Source organism: Antechinus flavipes, chromosome 5, assembly GCF_016432865.1.
Source record: "Antechinus flavipes isolate AdamAnt ecotype Samford, QLD, Australia chromosome 5, AdamAnt_v2, whole genome shotgun sequence".
In the NCBI taxonomy this organism is placed as follows: Eukaryota; Metazoa; Chordata; class Mammalia; order Dasyuromorphia; family Dasyuridae; genus Antechinus; species Antechinus flavipes.
Window position 1 is genome coordinate 286,356,267 of NC_067402.1, and position 22,680 is coordinate 286,378,946.

At 48.2% G+C, this 22,680-nt stretch overlaps 1 protein-coding gene across 6 annotated transcripts in view; it reads right to left on the reverse strand.

Annotated features, from left to right (window-relative positions):
* The window catches only part of PLA2G6 (phospholipase A2 group VI), a 47,393-nt gene that overhangs the window by 5,156 nt on the left and 19,557 nt on the right, over positions 1–22,680 (reverse strand). For 5 of the 6 annotated variants that reach the window (XM_051961932.1, XM_051961933.1, XM_051961936.1 and 2 more), the window contains 7 exons: positions 17,697–17,912; positions 16,160–16,343; positions 7,956–8,143; positions 6,568–6,664; positions 5,939–6,121; positions 3,668–3,776; positions 2,285–2,431 (listed from right to left, as the gene is read on the reverse strand). In XM_051961932.1, the coding sequence (XP_051817892.1) occupies positions 2,285–2,431; positions 3,668–3,776; positions 5,939–6,121; positions 6,568–6,664; positions 7,956–8,143; positions 16,160–16,343; positions 17,697–17,912 (1,124 nt within the window). The remainder of the gene's footprint in view (positions 1–2,284; positions 2,432–3,667; positions 3,777–5,938; positions 6,122–6,567; positions 6,665–7,955; positions 8,144–16,159; positions 16,344–17,696; positions 17,913–22,680) is intronic. The other variant, XM_051961934.1, reaches the window with a different exon arrangement.

A 22,680-nucleotide genomic window follows, 5' to 3' on the forward strand; every position in this document is an offset into this window, starting at 1 on the left:
TTAAGCTTCCCATCTGTAAAATGAAGGGACTGGCCTCCACGGACCCTGCGGATACTGGAGCTGAGAATTTGGTGCTCTATGAAAATGTGAGGGGCGACCCGACTAGGCTGGGATCCTCTCCCCCTCCCCTGTTCTTGAGCTGCCCATGACCTTAGAAATGCCGAGTCACAGGATTCTAGGTTTAGCCCTGGACGGGACCTAAGAGGCCGTTGGGCGCAATCCCCACATTTTATAGATTAGGAAACTGAGACCAGAGACACACACAGCTAATGAGAATTGAATCAGGATCTGAGCCCAAGGCTTTGTGATACCAAGGCTGGGCTCACAATTAGGCCCCCTGGGGAGGAAGCGCAGCATTAGTCCCTGGGATGGGGGTGGGGGGAGCTCAGGCCTGGGCCGCTGGCCTCCCAAGTCTTCCTATTACTTAGGGAGCACGAGGTTAGGCAGAAGCTTCCCCGTAGCCCAGGCCCGGGCTCACTCTGACACTCCTCCCAGGGACCCTCCCCGTGGCCCTTCCAAAGGGGCGGCTGGACGGCCAGACCTTGTCCACTCGCTGCCCCCTTGGCAGGAGCAGAAAGGCCTGGGTCAAGCCCCAGAGCACAAGCCGGGTCTGCATAGGGAGCCCCAGAGCATTAACAGCCACTGTCGGCACTATTCTATGGACACAAAAAGCAGCACCAGCCGCTAAGCGAGGTTAGTGCCAGCAGCCCCCAGAGCTCAGCAAGCCAGGCCCCCGAGCAGGCCGTCCCCTCAATCAAGCCCTGCGCCCGGAAGCGTCCTCGGGACAACACGGGAGGCAGCTCGTCCGTCCTCGCCTTCCCGGGAGCAGGCCCAAGGGCCCGGCACCAGAGGGAGGCGAGATCCGGAGCAGAGGGGCTGGGATGAGAGAGGAGGAAGAGGGAGAAGGGGGAAAGGAGGGGCCAGTGACAGCCGAGAGCCCCCAAAACAGGAATTAGAACCGAGGGGGACTTAGACCCGGGCCAAGCTTTCATCTTACAGAGCTGAAAACTAAGGCCCAGACACCTTAAACACTTGTTCAAGGTCACAGGAAGGAGCAGGTCAAATGTCAAACTAGATGCTCTGACTCCAAGTTCAGCAGAATGAAAGGAAGGGGGAGGGGCACGTATGTGTGTGGAGGGGAGAGACAGAGACAGAGACAGAGACAGACAGAAATACAGACACAGATAGAGACAGAGCCAGAAACGGAGAGAGAAAGAGAGAGCGCGAGACAGGGACAGGGAGAGAGACAAAAAGAGAGAAAGACAGACGGAGATAGAATTAGAGAGAGTAAGGGGGGGGAAGAGAAGAGTGGGGGAGGGTATGCGTGCTAGAGCTAATCCTGTGACATGATTGGCCGTCCCAGCCTCTCTGTGCCCAGGATGTTACCGTCCATTGCTGGGCCCAGGCCCCTCTGGGGGCAGGGCGGCCATCCAGCCTGGCTTAGGGGCTGCCTGTGAAACCAAGAGACAGAAAGGGGGTGTTGTGTGGGGGCAGCTCTCGTCAGGGCTCGGAGAAGGACAGGACACGGGCTATGGCCGTGGCCGTCCCGGCCTCTCACTGGCTACCGCTGGGCCCACCTCGGCTGTGCTTCTGCCCAGGCTCTCGGGAGCTCAGCTCTGGCCTGCCCTTCTCCTGGGCCAGGTCAAATGGACTAAATCCCAGGGTTTCCTTAGACTGACCTAGAACCTGGGATTTCTCTCAAATGAGCCTGGAACCAGGGATGTTAAAGAGCTTAGAACTGGAAGAGACTAGAGTGACACAGTCCTGGCTCCTCCTTTTATAGAAGAGGAAGGCAAACGGCTGGGAGCTTTGGAAGCTGGCCCTCTGACTCCAGGAGCCTGTATTGTCCCAAGATTCTCTGGGTCAGAGCATCGCTACAAGAAGCTGGGGGGCGGGGGGAAGGAGCTCAGCTGGGACTGCCACTGGCCCCTGGGGGCTCTGCTCTGCTACCTTGGTTTGGCCTCCAGCCCAAACCATCCCACCCAAGGTGCCCCAGCCTCCAAGGAGATCTTTGCCCTCCTTCGGCCTTCTCTGGCAAGAGTGAGAGAAAAAAGAACCTTGGGGGCTCTGATACTGCCCCTTCTTGGCCATCTACCCCAGGACCACCTGTGGGGCCCACACCCCAAGGGGAACTTGGCCCTGGGCCTCCAAGGCTGCTCCCTCCACCTAGGCCAGGCCTTTCTAGCTGAGAACCTCCTGCCTTAGGCTGGCTGACTGGAGCCACCTGAGGAAGCTGCAGAGAAGGAAAGAAGAGGAGGGGAGGAGGGGCTAAGGCAAGGCCTACCTATCTCCCGCATGGGCATCCGAGGGGGCATCGGTCTGTCCTGGGTGGAGGTGGAGGGCTGGGAGACCTCCAGGGGCGCCCCGGGGGCTGTAAGGTGGTCCGCCCCTATGGTTTTCAGCAGAGCCAAGAGTGAATTCCTGGTGGAAACTGGTCACAGTTCAGAGTGCGGTGGTCAGACAGGATCAGAAATAGGCAAGTGAGAGGCTCATTCCACACCAAGTGCCTTTCCCAGTGCCCTGACCTCCTGAGTTTGCTGGGGGAAGTGAGAACCAGGGTGACCTGCCCCAGCTGCTCCCCAGACATCACGGGCTGCCTTGGGACTCCCAGGCTGAAGGGTCTGGCCACGGGAGGAACCCCAAGGGGTCTGAGAAGGGCTTGGGGGCCAGCGGCCGAAGCTGGGCAGGGACAGAATGGGCCACTTTCTTTCCCCATTCAGTCTCTGGTAATGTCACCTCTCCCCTCAAGCTGAATGACAGAGCAAAGAGATGACCTGTGGGACCCTCGGGTTCTCTTCTGCGATTCTCAAAGCCCCTGAATCTCACAGCTCCTTCCAGGGTCAGAAGGGTTAATCTAGCCGGGATGAGGTTAATATGTTTGCCCCATTTTACAAGGAAATGGAGACCATGTCACAAAAAGGGAGCAATCAGTCTCTGTCTCTGTCACACACCCCACCCAAGTTCCTACTCCCAGTCACCTCTGGGGCCAAAGTCTCTCTGTCTCGAACCCGTTTGTCAGAGGAAGGCCTTCTTTTCACTTGGAGCCTGACTGTGTAATGCATGGTGGGGGGGGAGAGGGGAGGAGAGTGTGTACAGTATGTGTGACCTTGGGAAGTCCCAAAGGGTCTAACTGTTCTAGAGGGGACAATTCCAATGGGAAAGTCCCTGGGAATGGGGGGGGGGGGGACAGATTTCCCTCCCTACCAGCACTCTGGATTGACTCCTTTTACTCCCGGGCTGACTGATGGACTTCTGTACCTGCTGCCTCCCCCCTGAATGGAAGCTCTTGAGAACAGGGGCTGCCTTAGCTATCCTGCGTCTCTGGCACTCAGTAGAGCATCCGGCATGTAGAAGGTGCCCAATCAGTGCTTGCTGAGTGAGCGAAGTGCAGGGAGCCCAAAGGGAGGATCATGGGGGAAAATAGACCAGTGGTTGGGGGTCCCTGCTGCAGTGGAGGCTTCCTGGGGATGGTCCAGGCTGTGGTCATGAGTGGCACTGGGAGCGTCCCCCCTCCCCAGGACACAGTCATGAGTGATGCTGGAAGCGAACCCCTCCCAGGCCATGGTTATGAGTGGTGCTGGGAGCGTCGGCCCCCCCCCTCAGGATACAGTCATAGGTGGCGCTGGAAGCATCGCCCTCCTTTTCCCCTTGGGGGATGAGCACCCACCTTTGTGGACCCTCGATGCAATCATGGCAGGAGTCTCTCCAAGGTCATTGGGAGTATCCACCTCAGCACCAAACACAATGAGGGCCTTGATCATCTCCATGTTGTCTTTCTGTTTGGAAGGGAGGGAAAACAGCAACTCAGGATTCCCAAGAAGGGCCGGCCTCTTGTGCCCGATCCTAGGCACAGGAGGGGGATCTCCCCAGCAGGAGGACTGTGGTCTAGAGGAACCTCAAGAGATGTTGTGGAAGGAGGATTTGACTTTTTCCTTCACCCCGCAAGAATACTAGGCAGGCACCATGGCTTCCTACCCCAGTCAGGCCAGTCGAGAGTAAGGGGAAAGAGGATGGGCCAGTCATGGGCTGAGGATGGAAACCTGGATGACCAAGGGCAAGAGTACGACAGGAGGGTCACAGAGACCCGAGCCATGGCACAATGAGCCAACCCTCGGCATCCATCCCATCCTGGGGCCGCCAGGTCACCAAAGTGACCCCAACCACTCGGGCTTCCCCTGGGAATGCCACAGAGATCTGCCGTCTGGATCTCTGGTCTGAGGGGACGGCAGCGCCGGACTCCCGGCCCAGCTCTGCCTCTCTAAGGACGACGTCACTGCAGCCAAATCACTTCCCTTCTGGGCCAGTTCTGTCTTTAAAATGGGAACAATCCACAGGTACCACCTAGCTCAGAGGGGCGCTGTAAGGAGGCGCTCTGCAAATGTAGCAACGCTGACCTTTGTACGCTGTGACCTAGCCTGGGATGTGGTTTGCTGGCCTTAGTAGCCAGGCCCAACTTAGTAGCTAGTTTTCTACAACTTAGTAGCTAGTTTGTTACCAACCAGCAACTTAGTATCTAGTCTTTTACAACTTAGTAGCTATTTTTCTGCAACTTAGTAGCCAGTCTTCTGCAACTTAGTATCTAGTCTTTTACAACTTAGTAGCTAGTTTGTTACCAACCAGCAACTTAGTATCTAGTCTTTTACAACTTTGTAGCTAGTCTTCTGCAACTAAGTATCTAGTCTTCTCTAACTCAGTAGCTCGTCTGCTACAACTTAGCAGCTACAACTTAGTCTTCTGTAACTTAGTAGCTAATCTTGGAGAATGGATAAGGCTGAAAAATTGCCACACTTTCGACCTAGAGCTTAGTTTTTCCCCATCTGAGTTTGGCTGGCGCTTGGAACAAGATTTAGAAGTTGTCACTGGCCCAGAGCCTTCCTGGCTTAGTGGGACCCACCACTATTTGTGCTCAATTGGTGTAGCTTCTGAAAACCCAGTCATGAGGCGGCATCGGAGGGTGACTCTGGACTCTGGACTGAGACAGGTCAGGCCGGTGCTCTAGCCATTACACTACACTGCTTTCCCGTTTCTGTTTATGTGGGGGCCTCCTCTCCCGCTCCGAGACAGACGTGCTGGTCTCTCCTCCTCTGGGCCTAGCAAAACTCTACCCGAGGCCGACTGCTGATCTTTCTCCCCAAGAAGCCTGGGCCCCCCATTACTCGGCACCTATCGTACCGTCTTGCCTCGTCACTGAACTCTCCCCCATGTAGCGTGAGTGTAACCAGACTAGGGTTGCTGAGGGACCCACAGTGGGGAGGGAGGGCGATCCTAGGGGAAAGGAATCGGGCCAAGCTGCTTTGCTTGTTGGGACTTGGGAACTGGGCTCCAGCCTTGCCTTGTCTGTTAACTAGCAACAGTGATCATGGGATTGACCCCTTGAAGGGACTTAGAAAAGAACTAGGGAGTAGGACCCTCATTTTGCCGTATAGCTGAGACACAGACACATTTCAGGATCTGCCCAAGTAACACCAGAGTAATCCAGGTCTGCTGAGCCGACCCCATGACCTCACACCTCCAGTGTCCTCACCGCTGAAGCCCCTCCTGGGTTAATTCTCTTCCAACAAAGGAAGTTGCTGGTGCTTCTGACTGAGCTCCTTCCAGCTCCAAAGTGCCCCCTCTTACCTTCTCCACCCCTCAGGACACCAGGCCCTGCGAGCTGCCTTGCACAGGGGGACCCCAACAACACTCCTATAAGCTGACCCTGAACTTTCTCACGACAACTCTGGGAAGCAGGGGCAGTGCCGGGACGATCTGGCCCACTTTAAGAAGGAAGAACCAGGGAGCCTGAGAGACTCCAAGTGATTTGCTCGTGACCTCCCGGCAGGGCAGGGCAGAGCTGATCCCAGAGCGCCTTCCTCCTGACAACGCTCAGTGACTGGCTCAGATGATGGATCACTTGGGGACTGGCTCGGGGGAAAGGCTCGGAGCCTGAGCGCCTCACCACCATGGCCAGATGCAGAGGCGTGTTGCCGTGTTCCCCGCGGGCCCCGGCGTTGGCGCCGTAGGTCAGCATCACCATGACACAGTCAAAGCGCTCCCGCATCACCGCGACGTGCAAGGCCGTGTCCCCCGAGTTGCTGACGCTGTTCACATCACAGCCCCGGTTCAGCAGCAGCCGAGCCATCTGCAAAGGGGGAGGGGGGGTGGGGCCTTGGTACCTCATGGCCGCCCACTGGCCTGGACACCTCTGGTCACCAGGGGCAGAAGGACGGCCCAGCTGAAGGCACGACTCCACCCCCCACCCATGCCCTTATGAGGAGAGCAGCCCCTTCAGGAATAGCAGATCCCTCCAATTCACTGCCCTCCCCACTCCCTTCCCATCCACCTTTCCCTCCTCAGGCCAAGGGACATAGAATTCTACCAGGAGAAAGAGCTGTCTGGGAAATCTCAAGAAAAGAACAGGGTTAAACCCCAGTACCCTTGTACATCTTCTGCCTCCAGACCTGGCCAACTCCTTCTCTCACTACCTTAATCAGTCCCTCTAAGCTCGTGTCCTGCCGGGAGTCTTCTGGCTGAACACGCAGCCGAAACTCTCCTTGCCTCCCCACCTGACCCTCCGGGCCCACTCACCTCTGCGTTTTTGGCCCAGTGGAGGGGGCTGCCTCCATACCGAGGGTCCTTGCTTTGGATCTGGCTGCTGTCCATGCTGATGATCACCTCAGCACACCTTGGGAGAGAGCGGGCCCCCAAAAGGGGAGGAAGGGGATGGTGAACTGGGACAGGCCCCTGGATTCTGCAGGATGTTTCTGCTGCTCCGACAGGACCCAAGCGTGACTTTAGTCCTGAGCCAGTGGGAGCAGAGAGTGGACGATGTGTGTGTGTGGGGGTAGGGTGGGAATTCATGGAAGACACTTTGTAAATGTGACTTTTTCCAAACGTCCATCTCTGCATGCCAGATAATTCTGATTTCTATTGCCTTCTAGGATTACGCACTTTACAGTGAAAGCTCGCAGCCTCATTTGCTCAGTACTACCTTGGAAAGTGGGTGTTATTATTATTATTATCCCCATTTTACAGATGAGGAAACTGAGGTGGGCAAGGTCATCTTGCTCAGAATCACACAGCTAGACTGAATTTGATCTGGAATCTCCTTGGCCTTTCCAGCTCAGCTCAAGTCCTATTGCTTCTACCACGTCCTTCCAAGAAGTCTGGTCCATCCTCGCCCACTGTGCCCTGTCACTCACTGTTCCCTGCCATTTTTGGTTTAGATCCCACCCTGCCTGCTCCAGAAGCCCGAGGCACCACTTAGGGGCCCACTGCATAGACTGCTGGAATCCCTGAGAGTGTGGTGCTGTGCCACAATGGGCGAGTTTCTTTCTTTCTCTAGGCCTCAGTTTCCCCCTCTGTAAGACGAGGGCTGACACATCCCTGCCAGCTCCAAATCCTCTGCCTTCTGAGGCAGCTCATTCCACCCTGGGCACGTTTATATACGTCCCGCCACATGTGACATCAGGCAGGCGTGCTCGATAACAAGGCTTGTTCCAGATCAGAGATGGTGCAGCAGTGTAGTGAGGAGAGCTGATCAGGCTCTGGGCCATTAAGTGTGAATTCCCAGCATCCTAGACTGGATTTGAGAGATGAGGAAACGGAGGCACAGAGGGGAAGGGATCTGCCTGCCCCAGGGCTCACAGGCTTTGGGCCTCGGAGACCCGAACTGAACTCAGATGATGGGACTCTAGTCAGTTCTGTGCCCAAGCCCAAGTCATTCTCCCTCTCTGATATTTCAGTTTCCTCAATGATCAAAGGAAGACTGCTTGGGCCCGTCCACCTTTCCGGGCTGTTCTCAGCAGAGTGCTCTATCAGTGTCCTCAGCTGTACGATGCAGATAATCGCTCCCAGAGTGACTGGGGGAAAAAGCATCATAGAGACCTGAAAGCACAAGGGGAGTGGGGCGGGGGGAACGACTTGGCCCTCTGGCTCTGCCCAGAAGGGGCCTCTGGGCCTGCTGCCATCCTTACCCTTTCTGGCAGAACTTCATGGCCGTGTGGATGGGGTAGCCGTGCTGACCCGCAACATTGCAGCAGGCATTACACAGCAGCAGCACGCGGACCATGTCCGGTTTGCCCAGCTGGCAGGCCAGGTGGAGCGGCGTCTGGCCATGGTTGCTGACGTGGTTCAGTCCGGCCGAAGGGTTCTTTCCCAGGAGCTGACGACAATCGAGGATCAGCCAGGGCAGAAGCCGGGGAAGAAAGGGGACAAAAATCCAAAGACAATCAAGGACTGGAAAAGTCCCCCATGAATCCCACACTTGCCTCCCCCCTCCCCAGCCTCCAGCTGCTGTTCATCTTTATCTAAGGAATAACAAAAAGGGCCCCAGAAGGGAGAAGGGAGTCAGGGGAGTCAGAGAATGGCAAGCCAAGTCTTGGGCTGGCAATCAAGAAGGCCCGGATTTGAGTTCTGGTGTGACTGTGGATGAGCAACTCCATCCCTTCTTAACCTCAGTGTCCTAAGATGGGGATGTTATAGTAGACACATTAGCAGACAGGTGTGTGTGTTTGTGTGTGTGTGTGTTGTGGGGGGGAGGAGAATATGTTTTGAGAATGTTAAAGTCCTTAGTAAATGTGAGCATTAGTGACTCTTCCCGACAATGAGCTGATTCAGGCCAGTTCCAATGATCAGAGAGAGGATTATGGGAACTGAATGTGGATCACAATACAGCATTTTCACTCTTTTTTTTTTGTTGTTTGCTTGCATTTAGTTTTCTTTCCCATTTTTTTCCTTTTTGATGTTTTTCTTGAGCAACAAGATAATTGTATAAATATGTACATATATATTGGATTTAACATATATTTTAACATGTTTAATATCTATTGGATCACCTGCTGTCTACAGGAGGAGATGGAGGGAAGGAGGGGAAATTTTGAAACAAAAGGTTTTGCAAGGATCAATATTGAAAAATTATCTGTGCATATGTTTTGAAAATAAAAAGCTTTAATAAAAAAAGGGAAAATTTTTGTGAGCATTAATGAAGTAGCATTGATTAATCCCTCATTCCCTTCAGGACACTGATTGGAGCGCTCCAACTAAAAGCAGCACAGAGGCTAACATTTTGTGCTAAGAAGCTGTGCCGATGGGAGAAAAGCCAGGAGCTAGGGTGGGAACACTATCAATGACATAGACTAGAGACAGCCTGGATAGGAGGAGGCCTCTGAGCAGGATTTCAGGAGAGTGAGCATAAACTTGTCACAGAGGCCAGAAAGTGGAGGAGTGATGGGAAATTTCCATTATCCAGATCTTTGTTGAGAATCTTGACTTTTCTCGACTTGGCTTTCGTGATAATTTCATCCTTTGGAAAACAAAAGAACCAACAAGAAGAAATTCTCATCTAAATCTAATTCTTACCATCAGGGAAGAATGGTCTGCTTGGCATGGAAATGATGGAAATCTCAGGGTAAACTAAGCCCTCCATTTTAGAGCTGCTGATAGAGGAGAGGAAGACATCAGAGGAAAGAGAGGAAGAGAAGAAGAAGTAGGAGAGAAGGACAAAAATTCTACAAAGTTAGTCCAGGACCAGGAGGAAAGGAAGATACTCAAGAATCAATTTCTGGACAAGCCAGAAAACAATTCTCATGAGAAAGAACGAGAGGAATGATGTGGACACTTGGGCATCTCACTGACCACCTATGATTGTAAAAAGCCAGATAGAGGAGGACAATGGAGAACCAGCTTCTGGGTTATGAACTATTTTGCAAAAATTGCTAGGAAAATTCAAAATAATATGCCAGAAACTCAGCATAGATCTACTTTTCTTTTCTTTTTTTAAAATTTTATTTAATAATAACTTTATATTGACAGAATCTATGCCAGGGTAATTTTTTTTACAACATTATCCCTTGCACTCGCTTCTGTTCCGATTTTTCCCCTCCCTCCCTCCACCCCCTCCCCTAGATGGCAAGCAGTCCTATATATGTGAGATATGTTGCAGTATATCCTAGATCATAGATCTACTTTTCATACCTCAAAAAAGGTCAAAATGGGGACATGATTTAAGCACAAGGTGATAGTATAAGCAAATCAGAAGAGCAAGAGATAGCTTACCCATCAGATCTTTGGAGAAGGGAAGAATTTATGACCAAAGAAGAACTAAACAGCATTATGAAATGCAAAATGGACAATTCTGATTATATTAAATCAAAAGGCTTTTTTGCACAAACAAAACCAATGCAGCCAAGATTGGAAGAGAAGCAGAAAGCTGGGGAAAAATTTTTACAGTCAGTATTTCTGATAAAGGCCTCACTTTTAAAATATAAAAAGAATGGAGTCAAATTTATAAGAATACAAGCCATTCCCCAGTTGATAAATGGTCAAAGGATATGAATAGACAATTTTCAGATGAAGAAATTAAAGCCATCTATAATCACATGAAAAAATGCTCTAAATCACTATTGATTAAAGAAATGCAAATGCAACTCTGAGGTACCACCTCTCAGATTGGCTAAGATGACAGAAAAAGATGACAAATGTCAGAGGGAATGTGGGAAAATTGGGACACTAAAGTATTGTTGGTGGAACTTTGAAGTGATCCATCCATTCTGGAAAGCAGTTTGGAACCCAAAGGGCTATAAAATTGTGCATAGTCTTTGACCCAGCAGTGTCACTACTGGGACTGTATCCCAAAGAAATCATTAAAAAAGAGTTAAAGAGTTAACTCCTTCTGTGGTGGCAAAAAATTGGAAACTGAGTAGATGTCCACCAAATGGGGGATGGCTAAATAAGTTATGGTATATGAAAGCATTGGAATATAATTGTTCCATAAAAATAACGATCACATTGATTTTAGAAAGGCCTGGAAAGATTTACATGAACTGATGCTGAGCAAAACAAGTAGAATCAGGAAGACATGGTACACAGCAATAGTAAGATTATGTGATAATCAACTATGATAGACTGAGAGGTTTGGTGATCCAAGGTAATCCCAATAAATTTTAGATGGAAAATGCCATCCACTTCCAGAGAGAGAACTATGGAGACTGAATATAAATCAACACATACTATGTGCATCTTTTTTTTTCTTCTGTTTTTTTTTTTTCCACTTGTGGTTTTCCCCTTTTGGTCTTATTTTTTGCTGTCAACATAATTCATAAGGAAATATGTAAAAAAAATGAATGTACATGTATAAGCAAAAAATGTTGTTTTTACATGTAACTGGGGAAAAAAATTTTTAAGTAAAAATAAAATAAAATCCAGCTAAAAAACAAAAGACTTAAAAAAAATGAGATGTCATCAATGATTCCTGAAGAGAAAAGACTGGAAAACAACAAATAGATGGATGGATGGAAGAAAGGATGAATGGATGGATGGAGGGATGGATGGATGAAGGGATGGATGGATGTAGAGGTGGATGGATGGATGATAGATGAATGATGGATGAGTGGATGGATGAATGAATGGTTGGATAGATGCTATTGTGATTATCAAAACAAAGGAGCCAAATAGAGTCCACAAACTATAGACTAGTGGGCTTGAATTCTATTCCTGATAAAATGCTATAATGTAATTATTAATTAAAGAGATGGAGGATGAATAATTAGAAAACGAAGCAGGAATCCCAAAGAGACAGTGGCGCTTCGTCAAGATTAGGCCTTCCCTTTTACGGAAGGGTTAGCAGACTGGCAAATCAGGAGAATCCAAAAGACAGAGTTTACCCAAATTCTGGCAAAGTGTTTGTTAAGTTTTTTAGAGAGATGTGAGCTACACGCCAGGATAGCAAGTTTAGATAAATCCGAAATTGGGTGAATGGCTGTGAACAAAGAGGAATCATTATCAGTTTGGTGTTATTTTGGAAAGGGACGTTCAGTGGCTTGGTGAAGTAAAAACCCTGCTTGGCCCCAGAGGACAGAAATAGGATTAAAGTTGAAAAGGCGAATGTTTTCTCATCTATTGTAAGAAGCTTTCTGACAAAATAAGAGCTATCTAAAAGTGGAATGGCTCTGTCTCAGTTACTAATGTCTCTCCTCTTTTCCACATTAAGATTCTCTTAACTTGTGTGTTTGTTTATTTTTAAAATAATAGCTTTTTGTTTTCAAAATAAATGCAAAGATAGTTTTTTTTTTTTTTTTAACATTCATCCTTGCAAAACTTTGTGTTCCAAATTGTTCTCCCTCCCTTCCCCTCATTCCCCGGCCTAGATGGCAAGTAATCCAATATGTTAAACTTGTGCAATGCTTCTAAACACATTTCTACATTTATCATGTTGCACAAGAAAAATCAGATCAAAAAGGGGGGAAAATGGGGGAAAAAAAGCAAATAACAAGAAAGGTGAAAATACTATGCTGTGATCCACATTCAGCCTCCTCCCTCCCCCCCCCCCACAGGTTTCTCTCTGGATACAGATGACTCTCTCCATCATAAGTGCACTGGAATTTACCTAAATCACCTCATTGTTGAAAAGAGCCAGGTCCATCAGAGTTGGTCATCATATAATCTTTTTGTGGCTATGTACCATGATCTCCTGGTTCTCTCACTTCACTCAGCATCAGTTCATGTAAGTCTCTCCAGGCCCCTCTGAAATCATCCTGTTGATTGTTTCTTATAGAACAATAATATACCATAACGTTCATATATCCTATCTTATTCCCCATTGCCCAGCTGATGGGCATCTACTCAATTTCCAGTTCCTTGCCACCACAAAAAGGGCTGCCACAAAGCATTTTTGCACGTGGGCCTTTTTCCCTTTTTATGATCTTTTTGGGATATAGACCCAGTAGAGAGACTGCTGGATCAAAGAGTGTGCGCAGTCTAACTTTGAACAGTAATGTTATTGTTATTTGTGAAGTCCAGTAAAGTCCATAAAGTTCTTTTATACAAATGCCCCCAATAAATCTTTAAATTTAAACATGCTTACTTAGCTTAGAAGTTCTTTTAAGACCCTTCACCATCCTGTTTGCCCACCTGGGGATAGGCTTATGGGCTGTTAATTCTTCAAGGGATTCACACACATGTAAAGTGACCCACTTTCCTCTTCTCCCCTTGGTTCATACCCTCTCTCTCCTGGATGATTCTTGCCTATACTCACTCATGAATCTTCCCTAATGGATCCATCCAACCTTAGGACTTCTACCACGACAACTGTATCAGTGGAGTGCTTGAGTGATTCCTCACTCTGGCAAGATGGCCAGCCAACTTCCTCTTCCAATCCTACATCCCTTACACGAACCACTGACTCTACTTGTGTACTTGTCATCAGTGGCAAGATGCACAGCCTTCCCTTAGAGTCATTCCTATTTCTAAGTCTCGGAACTGTTGGTGTCCCATAATTCATAGCTACAGGAAGAACACAAGCAGAAGGCGGGAGCTGAAAAAAAAATGGCTTTTCCTACGTCCACTTTTGCATTTCTCTGGGCAAACTATCAGCACATAAGTACCAATGATCTTGGTGCTCCCTTTGCCCAGCTGGGCTCATCACAAGCACTTCAAAGCAAGATGACCAAATATCCCATGAAGCCCTGGGGGACATGATGAAACCAACTCCTTTGTTTAGTTCTCCAAGGAGAGCCTGTGAGACATCCTTCCCCTGACGTGCAACTTACTCATATGCAGTTATCCCCTCCACATCGTGATTTCCTCCATCATGGTTTTGATATATCAAGAATTGGCAAAAGAAATTAAATTCTGGAGTTTTATGGAAGCCACAGATGACACAGAAAGGGCAGATGAGATATAAAAAATGTTTAAAAACTCAGAAATGCATAAAATATATGTATACTATTATATGATATTAATATATTTTATCTCTTAATACCCTAATTCAGATCTCCTCTGATAGGAAGGGAGGGCCAAGAATTTTTACGTGGACTTTCCAGATCCCCCTAACCCCCACGATATGGAAGGGATAACTGTAATCTGATTTAATTTACAGTAAAAAGGTCAGCAGTCATTTAGTTCAATTCCTCCAGTAGCAGACTAACTGGTGGTTGTTAGACCAATTGCTTTGAGAATACAAAGGATTCATTGGAGGGGATTTATTGTCCACTGTTGGTGGAATTGTGAACACATCCAGCCATTCTGGAGAGCAATTTGAAACTATGCTCAAAAAGTTATCAAATTGTGCATACCCTTTGATCCAGCAGTGTTTCTACTGGGCTTATACCCCAAAGAGATACTAAAGAAAGGAAGGGGACCTGTATGTGCCAAAATGTTTGTGGCGGCCCTGTTTGTAGTGGCTAGAAGCTGGAAAATGAGTGGATGCCCATCAATTGGAGAATGGCTGGGTAAATTGTGGTATATGAACATTATGGAATATTATTGTTCTGTAAGGAATGACCAGCAGGATGAATACAGAGAGGACTGGCGAGACTGACATGAACTGATGCTGAGTGAAATGAGCAGAACCAGGAGATCATTATATATCTCAACAATGATACTATTTGAGGATGTATTCTGATGGAAGTGGATCTCCTCGATAAAGAGAGCTAATTCAGTTTCAATGGATCGATGATGGACAGAAGCAGCTCACCCAAAGAAAGAACGCTGGGAAATGAATGTGAACTATTTGCATTTTTGTTTTTCTTCCCGGGTTATTTCTACCTTCTGAATCCAATTCTCCCTATGCAACAAGAAAACTGTTCGGTTCTGCAAACATATATTGTATCTAGGATATACTGCAACCCATTCAACATGTAAAGGACTGCTTGCCATCTGGGGGAGGGGGTGGAGGGAGGGAGGGAAAAAATCGGAACAGAAGTGAGTGCAAGGGATAATGCTGTAAAAAATTACCCTGGCATGGGTTCTGTCAATAAAAAGTTATTATTTAAAAAAAAAAAAAAGAGAGAGAATACTAAGAATTCAACTGATGAAAAGATGGCCTAAAATCGCTAGGTATCCTCCGCTTCCCTTTTTTCTCTATCAATGTCACTGGAGAAGCAGAAGGGGGCCACAGAAGACTGAAGATCACCAAACATTGTGTCCCAGCCCAAGACTTCAGCACTTCCAGCTCACCTCTCCCTGGCCTGTGGCTTCCTTGCTCATTTCCCAGGGACCCTTGCCCGGAGGCTCCCTCTTTTGACTAGTGAATCCCTAGTTGGGCTCAGCATTCCCTGAGAAGCTCACTCACTGCTCACTCCGTACAGCCCAACTCTTTCTCTGGCCTGCTTGACCTCCTCCCGCTGCCTCATGTCTATCTCCCTCGATGACACACCAATTCTGAGTACAGACTGTCTTTGTTGTCTTGATTTGGTACTTCTGGCATTTAGCAGAGTGCCTAACACATAGTAATTACTACATTCTTGTTCTCTCTGTCTCTTTCTCTCATCTCTGCATCTCTCTTTTCCCTCTTCCTCAATCTCTCTCTCTCTAATCTCTTATCTTTTCCCTCAGTCTTTCTCAATCTCTCTCTCTCTCTCTCTCTCTCTCTCTCTCTCTCTCTCTCTCTCTCTCTCCCTCTCTCCCTCTCTCCCTCTCTCCCTCTCCCTCTCCCTCCATCTCTCCCTCCCTCCCTCCCTCCCTCCCTCCCTCCCTTCCCCTCTCTCTCCTTCCAATCTTTCTCCCTCTCCCTCTCCATCTATCTATAGCCACTCATCTCTCAGGGGCTAATTGGCTTCACTGTGATCTGGAAGCAGGGGGATGGACAAGATGACATCTTGAATATCCTTGCAGGGCCAGGAGTCTATGAGCCTGATTTTTCTTATATGCCCATGATGGCCCGTGATCTGAAGGATATGGACAGCATCCTGGGAGGGCGTCCCCTCCGCCCCCGCAGGCCAGCAGCTCTGCTTTTTTGCCTTTTCAGGGACTGACCCCTCATTGCCTGGCACCGGATTTGGGACCTCCCTTTTGGCTGTAGCTTAAGGTTCAAGGCCAGCTTACAAATAACTGCCCTAAATCTATAAGGCCGTAACTTTGTCCCCAGGCTACCTTTCCCTCCCAAGGGCATAAGATTCCAGAGAGAGAGGCTCTGCCGGCCCAAACACTGACAAGAGATAACCAGGGGCCAACTATGGTTGGAGAGGCATTAGCAGGAGCCAGCAAGGGGCTGGGGACCACAGACTGATTTGGGCACCCCAGAATGAGGCACAGAGCTAGGAATGCTGAGGCCTGAGATCCCACAGTGGCAAAAGGAAGGAGAGGAAGAAGCAAGGAGGTGAGCCCAGGCTAAGGCTCCAGGAAGCCTCCCTCTGGCCCGCCTGTGCCCTGGGAGCCGGCCCTAGGCCTCTGGCCCTCTTACCTGCAGCACCTGAGGATTGTCCCCCTGCACGGCGTAATGGAAGGCGGTCTCCCCATTGTTGTCGGTGACATCCATGCGGGCGTGACAATACTGGACCAACTCCACCAGGCTCTCCCCGTCACCCTTTCGGCACGCCAGGTGCAAGGGGGTACATCCTTCCTCATTCTCTACGCTGTTGGCGCAACTGCAGAAGAGTCCAAGGAAGGGGCATGAGTGGGTATGATGGAAGGAATGGGCAGAGACATTGTGCCATTGTGCCCCCTAGCTGCCCCGGGAGACTGTTATAATGCTCTGGGTCGACTGTCTTGGAACAACACAAAGCTTCAATTCCAAATATTTAACAGATTTTTTAAACTTAAGTTTGGATGGCAATTTGCTTTAAAAATAAAATCAACTTCTCACCTTCAGTTAAGAGAAACCCTGATTCTGAGCTGGACAAAACCCTAGGAGGCATTCGGGTCTCTCCTGCCCTTCCCTGCCCTGATGTCCCCAAATCCTCTCTACAAAACTGCCCTCCCCTTCCCCTCCCCCCCCCGCCCCGCTCCTCCAGTGTCTGGTTAGAGACCTCCAGGAAGGGGCTGCTATTGCTGGGGGGGGGGGGAGAATATTTTGAGAGCCTTAAATTCCATGGGACAAAAGGAGGATAGGGGTAAAGTCCCTTCCTCTCTCCCTCCCTTCCTCTTTCTTCCCTCCCTTTCTCCCTCTTTCCTTCCTTCTTTCCTTCCCTTCCCTCTCTTTCTCCCTCTCTCCTTCCTTCTTTCCTTCCCTCCCCTTCTCCCTCTCTCCTTCCTTCTTTCCTTCCCTTCTTTCTTTTCTTCCCTTCCCTCCTTTTCTCCCTCTCTCCTTCCTTCTTTCCTTCCCTTCCCTCCCTTTCTCCCTCTCTCCTTCCTTCCCTTTCCCCTTCCCTCCTTTCATGTTTTCCCTCCTCCCTTTTTCTTTTCTTCCTTCCTTCCTTCTTCCCTCTTTTTCTTCCTCCCAAGACTCCCCAGGCTACTTTAAGACTCCTCTAAGTGGAAGGAAAAGTTTCCTTAGGGTGAAATGGAATCATCCTCTCTGCAATCCCTCCTATTGTTCCTGGATTTCCCCTCTGGGGTGAAGCGGACAATTGCCAGCCCTTTTCCTCAGGTGAGGAGCTTCCCAGAGCTTGAAAATTATCATCATGGTTATCTGCTCTTTCCTGCCCCACTAGGGGTTCCCCGTTGCCCTCCTCCCCCAATCTGAAGCTTCTCTTTTCAAAGCTAAACAACCATTGTTATTTGTTTGGGGTCTGGTTCCTGATTCAGGCCCTTACATGGGAGGGATAATCCAAATCTGGCTAAGCTGACCCACCATCTCCGTTAGTTAAGAGATGGGGACTCCTTTGGGAATGTTCATTTGGGCTTTTATCACCTGCCTTCCTTTCTTTTGTTCTGCAGGCAACTGGAGACAAGCCTGTGATGATCCTCCACTGGAGGAAGTGGAGTGGGAAGTTTCCGGATGTTTCTAACACCGAGGCCCTTCCTCTCTAGACCTTCGGGACCCTTTCCCACGTCCTCACCTGATGACTCGGGAATGGTGAAAGCACTCTCGGATCCCCAGCTCCACGGCCAAATGGGCCATGGACCAGCTGGGGTGACTTCGGATGCAGTCGGTCAGCTGCTGCAGGACATCGGCTTGCAGCACCCGGGTCGAGCTCTCGTAAAAGGGGGGCAGCACTGACGAAAACTGATGAAAGGTCACCATGGCATCAGCCTCCGTCTCTAGCTGGAAGAGCCTGGAGGACCGGGACAGGGAAAGAATGATGAAAGAGCTCCCCCTTCACCTCACCCCTATCAGGACCCTGGGCTCTGCTGAGTCGGGTCCCATGAGAGGCAGAAGAATCCACACCTGCGCCTCCCTCCCCACCCCAGTCAATCTATTGAGCCACCCCTCCCTGCTTCCTTGCCCTGCCCCTCACCCAGTTCTCCTTCTGCCCATCTGCTCACTCCATCTCATCTCCTCTGCTAGTTCCTCTTCCTCCTTCTCCCCTCTAAATGCAGAGATCCCCTAAAGCTTGGTCTGGATGAGAGCCAACCCTCCAGGAAAGGAACAGAAAGCAAGTGGACATCAGGGCGAGATAAAAAGAGGAGAGAAGCTCTCCTGACACGGTGGGACTTTGCTCTGTGTCCATGTTTCTATCAGCTACTTTTTGTCAACCATATATAAGAGACAACTTGGTTGTAAGAGATAAAGACTTGAGTTCAAATCCCGCCTCTGACCTATGCTGATTCTGTGACCTGACCTAGTTGCCCCCGACAACACTAAGAGTATGAACTGCAGAGAAGATGCTAGTCTGTATTGTAAAAGGATGTTCCTCTTTGGGAGTTCCCGATATTAATGACATCACAGGCTGAGTTGCTCTTCCTATAGAAATAAAGATGTTTGCTCTCTTTCCGAAAAGCTTCTCAAGAACCATCAAACAGACACCCACTGTCCACTTGGGATAAGCTAGCTGGAAACACCACAGACTTATGGTGGCATATGAGGTATCTCCGTGGCCATTTCCAAAAAAAGAGGGAAGAAAGGAAAGCACTGATTCGGAAGGTAACAAATAAGTGGAGAAGATAAAGCCTGCTAGAGGATTCTATATTTTTGAACTGTGACCCAAAGAAGAGAATGGATGATTCTAGATATTCTCAAACTTTTTCCCCAACTGCCTGTTAGGAAAAAGAAGTTACCGTTATTTATCTAATGCAGACGGTATTTTAGATCTATTTTTCAGAAATTGGAGTCGTACTTAAAAGCTGAGACTTTCTTAAAAGTAGAGGCACACAGCATCTTTCTGGTTCTTTTTTTATATTTTGGATGCTGACAAAGGTCTCTTTAATGGTTTCCTCCAAGTCACACTGATGCCAGTATGCTCTCTTCTTAATGGTTTATTTTCCAAATTTATTCTATATTGCTAAATATACAATTTAAATAAAAGTATGTTTAATTTAATTTAAAATATAGATTTGTAAAAAGAAGAGAATTGATGGTAAGGGACAAAGAGCCCCCAAGAAAGATCTATTAAAAAGCACCGCCCAGCTCAGGGGTAGGGGCCTTTCTGGGATCTCCAGCTGAAAGGGGCATATACACGTATAGCAACCACTGTCCTCTGCCACCCATCAGAAAAGGAAATGAGGCTGGTCTGGTATGACCAATTCCTGACCAAGTCATGCTGGGCAGTGATTACCACTTCCTTCACAAGCCACCCCTTTAATAACAGATTTGATATATTTCCCCCTGAGAATCAAAGTCATATTTCAAACTCCTACTAAATCAATGCAGACATCATACTAAGTGGTTTCCAGATTATTGGACAGTGAATCACAGAGTGAGCAAGTGAATGGCCCAGATCCTGGTGTTATTAGTGTGTGTCAGAAGTGGGACATGAAGTCGGCTCTCCTAGCTCCATTTTCTGCCTCTTTCCAGTAAGACGGTCAAGAACGGGGATGAAACAGGGACACAGGCGAGTAGAAGTAATATATATCCAAGAAGCACTGAAGGTGTACCCCAAAGCTGCTAGAGTTAAGAGTTAGGACTATTGAGGAAGACTCTGCCCTTCCCCAGAGATTTGCAGGGATGCTTCTACATGAAAATGCTTCAAGTCCACTGGCAGCAGGGAGCCCCAGCAACTGGGAAGGAAATGTGGGAAGAGGAGGTGTGTGTGGTGAGGTAAGGAATGGAGGCGGCGCTTCTGAAGTGCTCCTAATCCATCGGTCTCTGATTATGCCCACTGAACAGTAAAACAGTAAAAGGGCCCATAGGCCACCGGGTCCAGTCCTCAAAGAAATGCTATTGCTGCTTCCAATATGATTCAAGTGTTTTTCTGGGTAACTCGGATGAATTGTGCACATGACTGATCACGTGTAAATGTCGTCTCCCCAAAAGAAGAAGGAAGATTCCTTGAAGGCAGGCATTCTTTCTTTCTACTTTGTCACTGTGTCTATAAAGCCTAGAAAAAGGTCATTTTTCAGTTTGTCCAACTCTTCGTGGCCACATTTAGGGTTTTCTGGAGTGGTTTGCCAGTTTCTTCTCCAGCTCATTTTACAGATGAGGAAACTGAGGCAGAAAGAATGATTTGCTCAGAGTCACACAGCTAGGAAGTGTCTGAAGTTGGATTTGAACTCAGGAAGATGAGTCCTCCTAACTCCAGGCCTGGCACTCTATCCACTGTGATGCCATCCAGTTGTCTTTGGCACAGGGTGGGCACTTAATGTTTATCAATTGACTTTTTAACATACTGACAATAAAACAGTACGTTGCATAGCTCTTGGGAGGTGTTGTCTCCTCTCAGACTGAAAGGCTCTTGAGGACGGGACTCTTTCTTCACTAAACTGCCTTGCACAGTGTCTCACACTCCACAGAGATGCTAGAAACACCTGTGGTTTTGGACCGCATTTTGATGAGACATCAGTGATGTGCTATCTGGTCTTATCTAATATCACAAGTAAATTACTGTGGGAAATGAGTGTGGATCACAACATATATTTTCACTTCTTTTGTTGCTGTTTGCTTGAATTTTATTTTCCTTCTCATTTTTTCTTTATCTGATTTTTCTTGTGCAGCATGATAAATGTATAACTACGTATGCCTATATTGGATTTAACATATTTTTACCATGTTTAACATATATTGGATCACTTGCCATCTAGGAGAGGAGATAGGATATTGGAACACCAGATTTTGCAAGGGTCAATGGTGAAAAATTATTCTTGCATGTTTTGAAAATAAAAAGCTTCAATAAAAAAGAAGTAAATTATTAATTCATGTCACGAGCACAAATATTGGCATTCTCACAATGCAAACAGCCCAACCCACAGCCCTGGCTTCAAGAACCAAGGTTCCCTGGCCATCTGCTGTCATATCCTAAGTCCACTCTATTCACGCCAGTGTTATTCCCATCCTCTCCACCTCTCAAGCTAAGATAAGAGAAAATGTCAAAGCTATAATAGGGAAGGCTGTTCTCCTTCTCCCATGGCACACCTCCCATAATTCACATTTAAAACAGGTTAATAGTGGCAGCTCCTAGGAGCCCCAAGATCATTCACATCACTCCTCAGTCCTGAACCTCACTGACTATGTGAACAGAACAGGAACACCTCAAGCTGGGCCTACACTGTATGGATCTGGCCTGCCTGCATCAGTAGTGGTCACCCCTATAGAGTCCTGATGAACTTCTGCCAGCCAGCATGGAAAGTAGCTCCTGTCAGGCAGTGATGGGTGTAGTCGGCCTGGGCAGCCAGATCGTCAAGCCCTTTAAATGCCAAACAGATGAGTTGGTGTTTGTTTTTAAAGGCAACAGAGAGTCCCTGATGCTGCTGGGGCAGTGACCTTATCGGCAGTGACCTTATCAGAACTGAGTTGACTTGTTTAATTGAGGGTGAAGTAGGGTGGGAAGAAGAGGTTAACTGTAAATAAATTTAAAAAATTTTAAAAGGTATATCAATTTTGGCAAGTATGAGGAAGAGACAATTATTTGGGATGGCCAATTAAGAGTCTCCTGCCTGAGTCTTGGATTACGGAGGCTGGGGAGGAGAGTTGAGGGTGGAGAAAATAATACAGAAAAGTTTAAGAATTCTGGGTAACCAACTGGATATATATAGGTCTTGAGTGGAAATAAAGCGTGGTGCTTCAGTCCAAGAATGCCGGTGTATCAGACCCAACAGTGACTTGGGAGGAGGGCTGGTTCCACTTTATGAAGTCTGAGACATTTACATGGAGATACCAAGCAGGCAACCTGAGATAGGAGACTGGGGCTCCAGAAGATTTCAGGGGAGGCAAACCTATAGCTCAGGAAGGGGAAATAATTAGATCTAGGAGTCAGGGGCACAGATGAACCCAGAGTTCACTGAATCACCAGGACACCAGAAAGAAAGCAAAAAGGAGAGGACCTTGGACAGAGGTCCTAAGGGACACCAACATATGGGGGCTGGGTAAGGAAGGTGATGGGCAGAGGAGATTTGGAAGGATAGGAACCGACAGGGAGGAAGGAAAATAAGACAGGGTCACAAAAACCCAGGAAGGAGAATATTAACCAGAAGGGGATGGACAGAGGTCAAGAAAGATGAGGACCAAGAAGAGGCCATTGCAATAGCAAATCATTAGAAGAGTTTTTTTTTTTTTTTGAGTCATTCTAATCATTAGAAAACTTTTCTTTACAAGGAGGAGAAAGAGGCCTTATTGCCAAGTCCAATCCCTAGTGTTTTCTGCAATCAAGAGGAGAAAAACTGAGCTGATCCTTTCACAATCGAATGGCCCTCTGAAAATCTGAAATCTCCACTCCCGTCTTCCCATCTTCTTTTCCTAAGATCAGACATGGCCAGCTCCTTCGCCTGAGCCACACATGGAACGTCTTCACATTCCCTGAATATCCTGTTCGCTCTCCTTTGGATATGGATATGGTCCAATCTGGCAATATTCTTCCTCAAACATGGTGTCCGCCAGTGACCTGATCAAGCTAGGGGCCAAAGGGCCTGTCACCTTCTGCTCTCTGGCTGCTCAGCAGTCTAAATCCCATG